The 16,448-nt window shown below is 35.9% G+C and overlaps 1 protein-coding gene across 1 annotated transcript in view; it reads right to left on the bottom strand.

Annotated features, from left to right (window-relative positions):
• The window catches only part of KDSR (3-ketodihydrosphingosine reductase), a 36,132-nt gene extending 20,010 nt beyond the window's left edge, over positions 1-16,122 (bottom strand). Inside the window, exons 1-2 of the mRNA XM_070942560.1 lie at positions 15,952-16,122; positions 3,577-3,666 (exon numbers count right to left, since the gene is read on the bottom strand). Of these exons, the coding sequence (XP_070798661.1) occupies positions 3,577-3,666; positions 15,952-16,080 (219 nt within the window). The 5' untranslated portion in view covers positions 16,081-16,122. The remainder of the gene's footprint in view (positions 1-3,576; positions 3,667-15,951) is intronic.
• Between the last annotated feature and the right edge of the window lie 326 nt (positions 16,123-16,448).

Here is a 16,448-nt window from a genome sequence, read left to right as displayed (position 1 = left end):
CTGGGAGTCGCCAGTCGGCATAATTTGACTGACGTTACCTTGAGTAGTCCCTCCCTGTGAGAACGAACTGGTTGGTGGGAAGCTATTGGTGGCAAAAGACGGTCTTGTAGGTACCCAGGTCCTAAGCCATGGAGCGCTTTAAAGGTGATGACTAACACCTTGAATCGCACCCGGAAGACCACAGGGAGCCAGTGCAGCTTGCGTAGGAGAGGTGTTACATGGGCACAACAAGCTGCGCCCATAATCACCTGCGCGGCTACATTCTGGACCAGTTGGAGCCTCCGGGTGCTTTTCAAGGGGAGCCCCATGTAGAGAGCATTACAGTAGTCCATACGGGAGGTGACTAGGGCATGAGTGACCGTGCGCAAGGCGTCCCGATCCAGAAAGGGACGCAACTGGCGGATCAGGCGAACCTGATAAAAGGCACCCCTTGCCACGGCCGTCAAATGATCTTCTAAAGATAGCCGTGAATCCAGGAGGACACCCAAGTTGCGGGCCCTCTCTGTGGGGAGGGCTTATGTCTACATTCATGTGCAATACAAGTCCTTCAATGTATATTCAGAAGTTTCATTGTGTTCCATGGGACTTATTAAGATATAAAAGTTTACGGTAGAGTAATCTTTCTTCTTAAGATCTCTACTTCCCAAGAAGCAAGCAATCATTATCATAAGGCATCCACATGACATATATCATTCCAGGAAGAGATGCAGCTACTTTAAGCAATGCCAAATAGTGAGATGTACTGCATATCCATACTTTATTAGTTTGTAAATGTCACCAACACAGAACTATATGCAAATCTGTTAAGAGCTGGAATTCTAGCCAATACTGTTCAAGATTTTTAAAAAGTAATATAATACTGTAGCATCAGATACACACCAGTGCAAATAAAATTATTTTTGTATTTCTTTTTAACATTTTTAACTTAAAAATTAATATTTCATTTTCAGCTCTTAAATTGTTATATTTGTGCTTTTGTATTGTTGCTTGTTCCATTATTAATGTTTTTAATTAAAGTACATGTGTGCTTCTTTGATTCAATCATAAAAAGCTGGAGGTTGCAAATTCCAAAATAAAAATTAAAAAGGTTTTTAATATATAATGCACAATAAGTAGCTGCATAACACTAAACAGAGTCCACATAATGGTTTCAAACCCACAAAACAACATAAATAAATATGGAACATCTATAACTGTTTCTTTAATGAAAGAGGATACAATGACTGTCCAAAAATGTGAGGTTTGATATGGAAGCCCTAAACATCTGAGAGCTCCAGCCTTTTCCTACACTTTTATTTCTAGCTGCTAATGAAAAGTAACAATGCCTCTAGTGACAACTGTAGCAAGATCAGCTGATATGAGTCCTAGGCAGCCTTTGTTGAAGAGCTGGCCAAAGGGGAGCATTGCCCTGACAACTTCACCTGAGTTTGTTTCTGAGACCTATTTCTGTGAACATATTAGCTGCCTTGGTGTTGACTAAGATGAGGATATGTCAACTACATAAAACTATGTTTTGGAGTTGTGTAGTTCTGGCCTAGAAATCAGGAGAGAGTGAGTGCTAGTCCCATCCTAGGCGTGAAAATCAGCTTTGGCCCAGTCACTCTCTTAGCCCAACCCACTTCATGGGCTTGTTGCGGGGAAAATAGGAGAAAGGAGTATTATATATGTTCACTGCCATGAAGGTGGGATAAAAATCTAATAATCAATCAACCTTTGCCAGGTTTCATGCTGCAAGGGGAAATGCCATCTAGAGCCTTGGAACTGGTCACAATGTTCTTTGATGGCTTACTATACAGAGACTAGATCAGGAGTGTCAAACTCAAGGTCTGCGGGCCAGATTTGACCCATAGGGTGCTTAGATCTGACCCGCAGGGCCATCCTGGAAACAGCAAAGGACTGGCCTGCGGTGCCTCTGCCAGTGAAAATGGAGCACAGGGAGGCTGCTTCTTCAGTTATGAATCCAGAACTGAAGAAGCTTTCAGAACTGAGGAAGCTTTTTGGATGAGAATCAAAACATTTTCAAGAAAAAAAAGAAAGCCCCAGGGTCTCCTTTTTCACTGACAGAGGGCTGCAGGAGGCTGTTGCGGCTGAAAATGGCTTAGGGCCTGGTTATTTACGGGACCGCCTACTACCACCAATAGCCTCCCACCGGCCAGTACGCTCTCATAGAGAGGGACTCCTCCGGGTGCCGTCAGCCAAACAGTGTCGACTGGCGGCCCCTAGGGGGAGAGCCTTCTCTGTGGGGGCACCTACCATCTGGAATGAGCTCCCCCCGGAGATACGGAGGATCCCGGATCTGCGCTCCTTCCGCCGTGCTGTGAAGATCTTTTTATTCCATCAAGCGGGCTTGGCCTGATCTCTTCCCTTTTTAAATATGTAAATTTTAATCTGTTTTTAAATTATTGGGGTATTTTAATTTGTCTGGGCCAAAAAGTTTAATTTGATTTTATCGGGTTTTTAAATTTTGTGTATTTATGTATTTTATTGTTGGCTGTTCACCGCCCTGAGTCCTTCGGGAGTAGGGCGGTATACAAATCAAATAAATAAAATAATAAATAAATAAAATAAAATGGAGCCCGGGTAGGCCGTGCACAGCCCCCTGGGCTCTGTTTTTGCTGGCAGAGGGCTGCAGGAGGCTGTCATGGCTGAAAACGGAGCCTCGACAAGTGACATCAAGCTGACCATGCCCCCCCTGGGCCCCCAAATCAAGCAGAACCCTGATGCTGCCCCTCCATAAAATTGAGTTCGACACCCCTGGACTAAATGTACTTATTCTGCTCTATTGATATATCTCTGTGGAGGCTGTTTGCTCATGCTATTGTTCAACTTTGTAGAACTGTGGTTACTTTTCAATAGAAATGGACACAATTTCTTTGAGTCTATGACTAATGTCTCTTCATGTTTTGCACACCCTGAATGAGAAACTCTGTTTAGTATAGAAATGTTTCTACAGCAGTAAAGTGGCTGATTTCGAACCATTTCACTCTTAAGCCTTGTGGGGCTACAGTGAAAAATTACAGTAGAGACCTGCTGAATTCCACCAATAAAAACTTACCCATCTCCATATGCAAAATTGAAGTTTGACAGTAGACAGTAGATTAGGACCAGTCACACATGAAAAAGTGGGACAAAAAATGCCAGCTCTGTGCTTTGTCCTCTGGATTGCTGAGTTACATGCACAAAGAAGTAGAAAATATTGCTCCTTGTGCACTGAGAAACCATTCTATAAAAATAGAATGTTGGCTTTCCCTCCTCAAAACTCAATCCATGTTTTTTTTTTTTAACAATCCATGTTATTTAAATGGCTGCCACTGATGTGATCCTATCCTGATTTTCCTACATCTGACCCAAATTTACAAGAGTAAGGTCTCTATTTTTAAAAAACTACTAGAAATGCCACAAATTCAGTTAGAGTTTGCTATCACTAATTTAATTTCTATTTTTTCCAGCCATCAGTGCTTGATTTTGAATCCCAGAATGCATTTAATTAAAGAACAGTGCCATATGGTCACTGTTGTTTAATAATCTGTAATTAGCTTAAAACACGACAATTACTAAATAAACTTAAAAATTTACCTCATTTCTTGCAATCAGTGTTATGAAAGCACCCTGCTTGAAGCATTCAATAGCAATGCTTTTCCCAATGCCACTGGAACCACCAGTTACCTTTAAGTAAAGGAGATATGGATTAAAGTCATGAAGTTGATAATCTGTCATTGTACAGCTCTTAGAAATAAGAATTCCAAGTAGGAGCCACACATTTGCATGCACCAGCATTTTCCTTCCATATACAATGGGACATTTCTGGTCCATGGCTAATACTATGAAGATGGTAAACAATAATATAAATGGTTGCAGGTTGCCTTCATGGACAATCAAGTTCATTTTAAACTTAATTATTTAATTGAGTTGTGAATCCTAATCTACTACTAATCTATCTACATCCTAATCTACACCCTAATCCACTATTCTGTTTATAAATCATAATATGATATAGTTGGGGTATATTTGCATATCACTGCATTGAGGTATTTCTCTGTAACTGTACTCAAGACAAATTACAGATAGCTAGGCAGATTGACATATAGTTATGTAATCACAAACTAGGAATCTAAGGTTCTCTCTTCTTAAAAATTTGTATTTATTGAGGATTTTATATCAAGTAAAAAAGGAAATCTAAATAAAAATTTAGAAAATAAAAAAGTGCAAGAAAATATAAGGGGAAAGTTATAAAGTATGACTTTCAACCTTCTCTTCAACACATATTAACAAACCTATTATCTCCTCTCCTTAACTCTTCTTCCAAAAAGCTCTTCAATCCCTTACAGGTAGACTTTGATTTACAATCACAATTGAGCCCAAAATTTCTCTTGCTAAGGGTGACAGTTGTTAAGTGAGTTTTGCCCATTTTATAGCCTTTCTTGCCACAGGTAAGTGAATAACTGCAGTTGTTAAGTTAGTAACACAGTTATTAAGGGAATTGGCTTACCTATTGACTTTGCTTGTTAGAAGGTAACAAAGGTCCAGGACACTACAATCATCAAGATTATGATATAGTTTCTAAGCATACAAATTTTGATCACATAACCATGAGGACGCTGCAATGGTCATAAGTGGGAAAAACAGCCCTCGGTCACTTTTTCAGTGCCCTTGTAACTTTGGTCACTAAACAAATGCTTGTAAATTGAGGACTACCTGTATCTCACACGTTTCTATCATTAAATTCATAAAACATCATTTCACATTTTCTTCATTTAGCAAAAAGTCCTTTAAAGTTTTTTAGTCTTTAAAAAAATACTTATTTTGTCCCTGATAAATTATGTCAGTTTTGTCATTTTCACTAATTCTGACATTTTTACGATCCATTTCTTCATTGTAGAAATTTCCTTCCAGCTTTCTGTATATACTAATCTTGCTGCTGTTATCATACATAAAATTAACCTTCCATGAGTCTTTTCCAGTTTAACATCAATTTGTCCTAAGTAAAAATTTCTGGTTTTTTTTTGTTGCAATATCGACTTTTAAAATTCTTTATATTGTTATATGTATTTGTATTTTGTATCCAAAATTTCTTAGCTTTTTCACAAATGTACCATGCCTGGTAAAATGTCCCTCAGGGGCAACTCAGGGAATCTGAGGGAATATAAATATATTTTTGAAAATTTCTCTGATACCAACAATACATCAATTTTCATTTATTGTTCTTTAAATGCTGCTAAATTGCAACTCCTACTGTATTATCCTTATTTATCCAAGCTAACTCGATTGCTGGAAATGGAGTTCAGCACTTGATGGAATTCAATACAAAAACCTGCATATTTTAAATTTTTGTTCAATACCAAAAATGCTTTACAGCTTTCAGTAGCATGCCTTTTAAGGCAGACATTAAAATTTTCGCTCAACCCACCCTGCATCCTTGAATGGTAGCAAACTTTTTTGTGGACAAAAGTATATACAGATATATCTAAGATTTGTTAATGTGTTATCTATACATCTTTATTTGGCTAAATTCATACCTGTCATGCATGTTCAAAACTCATTTTATCAAACATGTGGGATGTTATTCTGAGTGATGAGTATTTGGGTGTCATCATCATCATCATCATCATCATCATCATCATCATCACTTTTGCCTATCCACTGCAGGAGGATGAAGGCCTCTTCTGCATGTTTCCAACCAATACAGTCATGAGCTTTCTTTTTTCAACTGGGCTCACAATACTTGCTGATGTCATCGATCCATCTTGTTTTAGGTCTTTTTCATGGATGCTTTTTATTCTATGACTGCTTTGATCCACCTGCCATCAGTTCTTCTTGCTATGTGACCAGCCCATTTCCATGTCAATTCTTTTACTCTCTTTATGATATTGTATACTTTGTTCTGTAATCCCTGTGCAGGTCTATCTTGTCTTGTAATGCCGAGCATGGTATCTTTCCATGGCTCTTCGCGCCACTCACAGCTTTTGTATAGATTGTGAGGTTAGTGTCCATGTTCCACCAGCACGTTAGAGTAGGTAGCATACACTGATCGAACACTTTTCTCTTCAGGCATAGGGGGAGGTTGTTCTTGAAAATTATACTTAGCTTGCTGAACAATCTGGATGTGATCCATTGTGCTATAGTCACTTCTGAACTTGCCTGTTGCTTTGGCTGTGCATCATTTAATGTTTTCAATATTCTTTTTGCTATTATCTTGGTGAAAACCTTTTTTTAAAGACAAGTATTATTAAATTTTTCTTTTACATACATATTTTATGAACAGAGTATTGACCGGGTCACATCTTTTGCAACTTATAACATAATTATATATTGATTTTTATAACCTATTCCAATATTTTTTGTTTTTTCCAGATACAATTTACATATTTCATTTTCTGCCATGATATTATTTTTCTCTACTTTTTTATCTTATCTTAATCTCTTCTTATACATAATATATAAACAGTATCACAATCCGCCCTTTAAATACTGATTTCTTAGCTTTACTTCAATTATTTATCTTATTTCTCCATTTATAAAGTATATTTCTTATAATCCCCATACATTTTTTTGGTTATAAACAATAAACTTCATCTTATTCAATTTTTACTTTGAAACCCTTTAAGTTAATTGATCTTCCACATCATATCTTATCTCTTCTTAATACATAATAAGTAATATCACTATCTGCCCTTAATTCCTAATTTCTATTATAGCATCAATTAATTATTTTGTTTCATCATTTACAACATATTATTTCAAAATCCCCATCAGTTTTTTTTACATTTCCATTTTATATCTTTTTTTTATTTTTTTTATTTTACCCATTTTGTATCTTAATTTCATTTTCATAATTAAACCTAATTACCACTTCATATTTCATCTGCTGTTCCATTTTACAATACACTATACATCATCGTATTTAATTTTTGCATTCACAATTACTAATATTAATACAGTTCCCTTAGATCTACTAATATATACCTTATTTCCCTTCTTCCTTTCCACTATTCTTCACCTTTTAACCATTTTCTCTTGGTCTCTCCAGAATTCCATTTTTTAATAATTTTCTCCCTTCGTCCGATTTTCTTTCCTTCTTCTTCTTCTTTTTTATTTTTATATTTATTGTGTCTTTTCTCTTGAATCCTTTCTCTGGCTTTTAAGCCATCACTCGCTTAATTTGGCCCCCCCCCCACTGTTACCTAATCTTTTCCCATTTCCTTCTCTTCCCTTAGATTGCTTTTTTTGGGGGGAAAAAGATTCCCCCTTATCCATTCTTTTTTTGCCACTGTAAATCCCAGTGTAATCATCTAACTTTTTGCTTTCAATTCTTTCTTCAACATTGTTTTCTTGTTTCTCATTTATGTTCTCTTTTTTCTGTTTTATATGCTCTTAGAAAATTTCTGACTTTTTATTGCCCTTATTTTTATTGATTCATGCACATTTTTAAGCATCTCAATTAAGTCCTCACACATCCAAGACTCCATATTGTCAGTTTAAAACATTATTGGTATTTCAACTTATGTTAATTAAGATTTAGGTCCATATAGTCTCTTTTTTCTTTCTAACTAATATCCAGTACAAATGTTTATCTAATCCACTCCAATTTAATGCTTTATTATTGTTCACCTCCTTTAGAAGTCGAGACCAAGCAGTTTAAGAAAAAACAAATACTCCTTAAAGTTTCTCACAGCTCTTATCATGATCAAGGTCACTGTAATTATTTCCTTGAATTTTAAGGCCAATTGTTGTAGTGCTTTCTACCAGATGTCTTTCTCCAATCCACAATTCTCAAAACAACGAAGTATCCAGTTTACACAAGTACTTTAAATCCACATAAAAATACTTTCTCTCAAATTGCTTTTCCTTTTATTGTTTTTAATTTTCCCAAATTCAGTTTTAAATCCAGTTGTAAAATTTCTTTTCTTGGGGTTTAATATTTTGACCTCCTCTTTGTTCTTCCTTCAAACTTCAGAACTGTCAAAATTATTTCAAATCTTCATTAAAAAATACTTTCCCTTGGGTTTCCTTTTTTAAAAATTAATTTTAATTACTCCAAATCCAATTTTAGATCCAAATATAAAGTTTTCTTTCCTGGGCTTTAGTACTTTAACTTCCTCTTTGTTCTTCTCCCTCCACTAAAATTCCCAGGTGCCAATTAGCTGCTCGTTTCCTCGCCGGGAAAAAAATTACTTTTTTAACCTGTGAGTTGGCCAATCACTCACCCGGTATCAGTACTCCGTCCAAACACCACTCTTGCACAAAATCTTATTCCAGTTGCCCCAGCTTCAAAGTGGTCATTTTAAATGGCTGCTGCCCTCGCTGCCAGATCAAAGAGCTGCCTCTGACCTTCCGTGGAATTTGCCTCTTCCTCTTGGTTGTCCAAGGCTCTTCTCCTTCTTCACTTTCCCTACAAGATGGTTCCGGTCCGATGACCCCCTGACAGCGATTTGTCTGGCTGGATTTTCACCGGGCTCATTGGAGCCCACTAATTTCCAGCCAGTCTCGCCGTGACACTTCTGGTTTCTCCTTCTTGGTGAAAACCTTGTAGATGACTGAAAGAAGACTTATTGGGCAATAATTCTTTAAATCATCTTGGCCCCCTTTCTTGTGTATAAGAATCACTTCAGCATTTTTCCATGCATCGGGTATTTTTCTTCTTCTTCTTTTTCTCAGTCATTTCCTGAAGTTTTGTCATTTTTTATTGATTTTATGGCACTTTAAACTTTCTCCACTAAAATATCTGGCATTTCCTCTTTCATGAGTGTTGTTACTTTTGAGTGATCTTGATCTTTGTATAGCTCTGAAAAGAATTTTCCAATTGTTTCTAACATTTCCTCACTTGCTCTCCACACAGAGCCATCTTCATGTTTTAATGCAAAAACCTTCTTTCTTGTATTTATAAGCTTGCATTTTGCTCTATTTATCCCTTGTTTTCTTCAGTTGCCTTTTTCACATGCTGACATGTTTCTTCTTAAATACATTTTCTTATGGTTCAACTAACTTGTTTATTAGTGAAACTTCCGGTATTCTTCATTGTCCATCATTTTTTCATTAAATCAATAGTTTCATCAGAGATTTTTGACTGTAACAAAGTGTTTTTTTCAGCGGTGTAATAGATGTAGCAGATTCAAGGATGTTTTCATTTTGGTCCAAAATGTTCATATCTTCCATATCTTACAACAGAGCAAAGCAATATGATAGATTAATCTCAAAGTCACTGTTCTTGCCCAACATCTTATCACTCTTTATTTTTGTTTTTTGTGACATCTTTCTCATATTCATAAATTCTTTTCAACATTCATACAGTTTTTTGGGGGGTGTATCATGTAATATAATTTTTAACTTTTCTTTAATTTATGGCTTCAATTATATTCTTAAGAGCCAATACACTGTCATTATATTTGTATGTGTTATCCATGTCATCAGTTTGACATACCCAATAGCTGATCTACAGTCAAAATGGATAATAACTATGTGCAACTCTGGATTTTGTTTTGTCCTCTTTATTTTTCCTCTTACTCCAGCCTTCTTATATATATTTTCTTTGCCAAAGATAACAGCTGATGCATTTGATAAAATTGACTGTAATTCATAACATACAGTGTCTCTTTGAGATATCAGAATACTTGTTTTCCTGCAACAGGAAACTACCATGTTTTTAAAAAATTAGAATTACATGATTTTAATTTTTTAAAATTTTAACTTTGGATTTTAAAGTAACAATTTTATTGATTAAAATACAAATTCAGTTGCATTTTAAACCAGTTGAACATCTTCAGGATTTAATTAAACTGATGCTATTGGGAGCTTGTTGAAAATGGAAAATTAGCATATTGATCTAGCATTATCTATTAACGATGGAATGAAGGAAAGGATGGAAGTAGGAAGAAATGTTTGTCATCAAACATAGATGTAACAGATATTGTACATTTATTACCAAATAATGAATATTTGGTTTGGGGAATATGAGCATTCATTACCAAATCTAAGTAATTCCTTAGGCTCTTTAAGAAAGTTTGAAGAGATAACTCTATGAAAACAGCTCTGAAAATCTGTTCAGATCCACTTCAGAAGACGTTTCCTAAAAAAACTCCTATGTACATTTGGGCCTGTAAAAGAGAAGTGTACTTCTTTAAAGAAGAAAAAGAAAGAAAGCTTGTAGAAGGAAGTATTATATTTATTTAAATTCTTGCTTTTATCTTTTTTAAAACTAACATTAAGTTCAAAAGGAAAAAAATAAATGTAATTCATGAATGTCAGAATTTCTCTCACAGTAACATGCTAACATGTAATAGATTTCAGGATAAAACTTCCTGAAACATAGACCTAATATTGTAAACTGATTTTAGAAGTAAATCAGTATTCCTTGATTGTTCTAAAGAAATAGGAAACAGTGGTTTTTAAATGTAGTCAGTCAACAATAGTTGAAGCCAGGGTGGATAAAAATCAATGATTTTTTTAAAAAAAATAAAAAAAATCAGATTTTTTAAAATTTAGATTGGATTTTTTTGATTTAAATTGGATTTTTTTGATTTTTATCGAATTTATTTTAATAAAAAACTTTTGGGGTAAAAATCTATCATAAGATAGTTTTCTATTTAAGATACATAAATAATTTAGTTTATTCAGCATGAAATGGAACTTAGTTATGTAGCATGAGGCTGTATATTCTGCAACACTGGGACTATCGGTGAGTCAACAGTGGGTCAAAGGAGTAGCAGAGATGACAGTTGCTCTTTAAAAATTATGATTTAAATCGAGTTGATTTAAATCAAGCCTTTTTACTAGTGATTTAAATCATGATTTAAATTGTGATTTAAATCAACTCGATTTAAATCAAATCCACCTTGGTTGAAGCTGAAATATCTTTTAAATTCACATGTTAATACTTTATCAACCGAAAGATGGGTTCTTAAGGTAGTATTTTTGGTTCAAGGTAGGTTCAAGTCAAATAATATAATAGCTTAGTAACTATGAATAAATATTCTAAAAGTAGGAAAAAACTGGGTATGTTTTCCTTCCTGTGGCATGCCTATTGTTGACTGACTACATTTAAAAATCACTATCAAGTTAGGCAACCGGTCATAAGCTGAAAATTATCTGTATGCTAGGAAACTCTAAACTCTCTGTTATAAGGAGAGAACATTACATAGGCTGCCTTGAGCTCCTGAATAAAGACTGAGATATTAAAATAATAATAAGCAGAAATAAAACCTCTGGGGATCCTTGGTTCTCTCTGAGCTTACTTGTTTTCTTGTAGACATTTCATTATCCAAACCAGGTATCATCAGTGCTGGTCTAATAAAACCTCTGTTGGGTATAAATCCATTATACTGAATAAATTCTATTAAGTAATAAATATAAGAAGAAAACTGGAATCTTGTATATCAATACAGATATATCCAGGAATCCATCTATGTAGTTACCAAATTAAGAGAATTATCCTCTACCACACACCCTTTCCTGCCTGCAGTCATTTTCCAAATTATCGTTTAAATAATCCAGTTCAACAAAAAAATAAAAATAAAAATAAAAATCCCAGGAGGGTAGATTTGCATTTTAAAAAAAGGAACAAAAGGCATCTGTTTCGTTAGCTGGAAAAACTAACATAGTTAGTTGGAAAAAGGCATAAAGTTGGAACACAGTTATCTTGTAAGACAACACACCGACCAGCTTTTTATTTCTTAAAATTCATTCTGCAGCTGGCTATCCAACCACCTACCATTTTTCAGGACTTTAAGTGATACTAGAATATATCAATTTTGATCCTAGCTTCAGAAACTTGCCCCAAAGGGCATCCCTCAGAAGGAATATTCAGAGTTGAACATTTTTCTCCAAGAACTGTTGTAAGGCAAACAGGCAGACATCTCTTGCTATCTTGTTATCTATAGAGAGAAATAATATCCCAAAGATTTAACAGATTTTGTTTTGTTTGTTAAAATTATATGCTGCCCATTTTACTGAACTCTGGACAGCTACAATAGATTTAGTCACATACAATGAATGCAAATTAAAACAAATCTGACAGCAAAACAATGACCGTTAGTGACTCATGCTTGCTTCAAAAAAACAACCACCGATTACACAAAGAAACAAATGCATACCACATTACATACAGTCTGGATGAATATTAACACAATAGTTTGGGAGATCTGATATTGCACATTGTCCTCAACTTAAAACTGTTCATTTAGCGACTGTTCTAAGTTACAGCAGGACTGAAAAAAAGTGACGAATGCCGCTTCTCGCACTTATGTCTATTACAGTGACCCATAGTTAGGTGATCAAAATTCAGGCACTTGACCGTATGTAAGGTTGCAGAGATCCAGAATGATGTGATGTGACCTTCATTTGCGACTTTCTCAGGCAGCTTCTGACAAGCAAAGTCAATGGGGGAAGCCAGATTCGCTTACTGACCACATGATTCATTTAAGAACTACAATGATTCACAATGGTGGCAAAAAGGGTAGTAAAAGGGGACATGACTTACTTAATAACTGCCTTGCTTAGCAATGGAAACTTTGGGCTCAATTGTGGTCATAAATCGAGGACTACCTCTATGTCAGAATGAAATCCCTTTGAAAAAAATTCTCTAAACATTTTGTAATAATATCTAAGTTTAATATAATGGACTTAAGTGTTTAAAGAACTTCATACTCAGACCAACTCTTAATGCCAATTAAGAGTATTTTAATTCTCAGTATTTATGCCTTATCATCTGACAATTTATGCAATCAGCTAATTCTTGATCATACTGTACATCACTGTCACTTGCATTCACTAAGTATTCTTTTACAGTTTGTAACAATTCTTTGATTTTTACATTAGTCTTGACCGTAATATTTTATATGATTCCTTGATTTTGTTCAGTCCTTGAGACTAAACAAGGAAATTATGTATAGCATTGCTTCCAATGTTCTGCCGGGTTTGATTGCTGCAATTAAGTTCAATTTCTAGTTCAAGTTCAACTAAATAATTTCAGTTTATGCTGGTACTGCTGCTCCTACTGGCCAAGTCTGGCTGGGGCAATGGGGGAAAAGAGCAGTTACTTAAGATCCCATTCAATTACTACTGCAAGTGGCTTGTCTGCAAGACTGTTCTCAACTGTATGCCCAGTAGATCTTTTTAAAAAACAAGTTCTTTGGTGTGGGGTTGAGTTTTACATTACTGTATGCTTTCTTCTGCAAACTATATCCATTAGATAAATGCAAAAGTATGTGTACATGTAATTTTTGCACCACATGCGTATTAATATGCTGATGAAGTTGCAGGTTATAAGTTGGAAATGCAAATCAGTTTTTTAATTAAAAACACAGCAAAACTCCAAGACACTAGTGACTTTCGGTATAAAACATGCTTGGTTTTCATGAGAACTTGACTTCAGTGAATATATTAAATAAAATTCTATAAAAGTAACCAAACTGAACTGAAACCTGAGATTTTTCACTTCTTTTTGGTCTTTGACTTTCTTATAAATTTCAAATAAAGAAATTAAGTTCCAAGTAAGCTAAATTACAACCTGGAGAATATTACTAGAGGAACAGAGGTAAAGACTGCATTCTATTATCTAATCTCCTATGGTGAGAATATTGTTGGCGCATCATATATATATATATATATATATGGCGGCTTACAATGCGTTAAGCAATAGCCTTCATACTTTTGTATATTTATACAAAGTCAGCTTATTGCCCCCACAAACTGGGTCCTCATTTAACCTACCTTAGAAAGGATGGAAGGCTGAGTCAACCTTGAGCCTGGTAAGATTCGAACCTGCAGTAATTGCAGGCAGCTGTGTTAATAACAGGGTGCTTTAAACCACTGTACAGAGGGACATCTGTGTATAACATTATGTAATGATCTGAGAATTTGAGTATGAGTTACTACTGCATTTGTTCATTCCTTACCTTAGTTAAAAAATAACTTCTTTTGAGCAAATGGAATTAGGGGGTTGTTTGCTGTCAAGTATCTGTTGTTCTACAATAATCCTTATATATACGAAACAAGAAAATCCAGTTTGATTCCATCACGCTTCCTTAGAAAAATAATGGCGTGGGTGTCACTGGTAAGTGTGTTGGTGTATGTCCATGTGGAATATAAAGTGGTTTCAGATACTTACTATAAAAATATAGTAAAAGAATCTCTATTAAATGTGGCAAATCAATACAATAAGTATAAAAAATGTAATGTGAGAACAGGAATAAAATAATTGCAACGTGAGCTCTTTTTCAAGGATTTACCTCATTTATACCCATTACTGTAGCTTCTGACTTTTGTTTAACTTATGCAAATCATGTCTGAAAAAATCAAAATTTTGCATGAACTTTGAAAACTTTTTCTCAAGCTATTAGAAATAGAAAACACCTGCTCTGCTGTATATGCTACATTCATGTAAATAAAAAGCCTACACATGCTGTTAAAACGTGATTAATAAGGCTTTGTACAGGTTCTTATTATCATGCATCCTTAGTATTCAGTTTTTTCAAGTCTAGACATTTCACTTCTGTGATCTTTGCTTCCTCTAAGCCACACATACATAAACATCCAGGAAAAGGAGAAAGTAAAAATATATCTGTGAGAAAAGCCCTTTATATACTAAGATCTCATGGACTGCCTACAACACCACAAGTATTTTGTTTTGTGTTGTTTGGATGCATACTATAACGCAGAAGAGTCTCCTTGATTGTGGCAGGGAAAAATTCAATAAATGAATAAATTAGTGTGTGTGAGGCAGATTCATGTCGAGGTCTAGATCATGCAAGTATTATTCCTCCTCATTTATATTACACTTTCAATTCATTTCGGCCTCTCAGAGAATGGTTGTATATAAAGTAGATTCTTCAACATGGTACCCTCCAGATATGCTGAGATTTCCAACTTCTGGTCAGCAAAGCAGTGCATCCACTTCTTTACAAAGCCAATTGTACAATAAAATTGTTTATAAGATCCCCTGAGGCCTTATTCATAAAAGTAAAAAAGAAATAGTGACGAGAATGTCTACCCAGGTCTACAACCTAAATTCACCCCAAGAATTAGCTTTGACCTGAAGGCAATTCACATTCCTACATGCCAGTCTACAATCCTAAACTCTTAGGATGGTAAAACAGTCATAAAGTATACATGCAGTTTAGGCATACTTTTTAAATAGCGCAAATATAAAACAAAGTCATCTGAAGTCCAACACCCCTTTGTGACTAAATAAGATTGGCTTGTTTTAAAGCATGTATGACACTGAATTTAAGAACACCAAGTGTTCAACATTAAAATCTATACAGCTAAGAAATGTTTGGTTAGGATTTACAGCTTGCATTTCTTTCACCAAAATCTTTAATAATAATAATAACAACAACAACAATTCCTAGGTCCTTGGTTAAGACTCGAGCTGCTGAGCTATTAACCAGCCTCAAAGGTTGTGAATCTCACTAAAAATTAACCAATAATAATAATAATAATAATAATAATAATAATAATAATCATGCTCTTACAATTCTGAGTATTCATTTATCGAAGTGAAACATTCCAGAACATAAAAGCGGAATCAGCAAAAAACTATCAAAACACATCAACATCCTGTTCATTTCCTAACCGATTCACATTTTTTTTTCTTTAAGAATGAATTCAAGGAACACCTGGTACTGTAGTATTGCGCTTTAGGCTAAAAATAACAGAGGTCATTCACACCCTTTTCGACTTTAATAATAAACCGAAACCATTCTAGAAACCATTTTTGAAAGGCTGCATCTTGAAACCGATACTCACCCCCATTGGATTGTGGACAGAGTTAAAACCCACAGAGTACAAACATGCATCTAATACGGTAAAAGAGGCTGGGAAGAGTGGAGAAGAGAAGCGGGAAAAGAAACCAGAGGTTTAGACCAAACCATTTTGCAGGACCGCAAAATGTCATCTTTTCGCACCAGCCTCCCTTTTCCCTCCCCAACTCTGCAATCATCTCGGCTAGATTCTCACCACAACGTGAGCCCCGGATAACGACAGCGGTTTGGGATGGTTGAGCGGCGACAATAGATAGAGCAGCAGCAGAAAGGCCACAACGAGAGCGACTCCCGTGGCCGCCACTAGCAGAACCGTGCCCGGCATCACTGCGCCCCGAACGCCACAGACTCGACTGACGCACGTTCCTCTTCCCCCACCAGCCACCGCCGTGCCGCGACCGCCGGGCGACCGAGTGACCCGGTTCAGCCAACCAAGGCTTCTTTTTCAAGGAAACGAACCCCAGGACCAGGGGGACGGGAAGAAAACTAGAGCTGCTCTCTCATTGGGAAGGAGACCGAAAGGAAGTCCTGATTGGCTGCCTGTGTGGCGGGGGGAGGGAATAGGAACGGAGCGCGATGACATACCCGCACGAGATTGGGCACGACGAAGGAGAGCGGGCTTGTGAAAGGTTGGCACGCGCGGGTGGGGAGGGGAGAAGACGGCGGCAGCGGAGGGTTCGCCCGCTTATTGTT

This window comes from Pituophis catenifer, unplaced genomic scaffold (genome assembly GCF_029215685.1).
Source record: "Pituophis catenifer annectens isolate HBS135680 unplaced genomic scaffold, rPitCat1.0.hap2 SCAF_3, whole genome shotgun sequence".
NCBI classification, from domain to species: Eukaryota; Metazoa; Chordata; class Lepidosauria; order Squamata; family Colubridae; genus Pituophis; species Pituophis catenifer.
The sequence above is the reverse complement of the archived record's forward strand: the minus strand, read 5'-3'. Positions and strand labels throughout refer to the sequence as shown.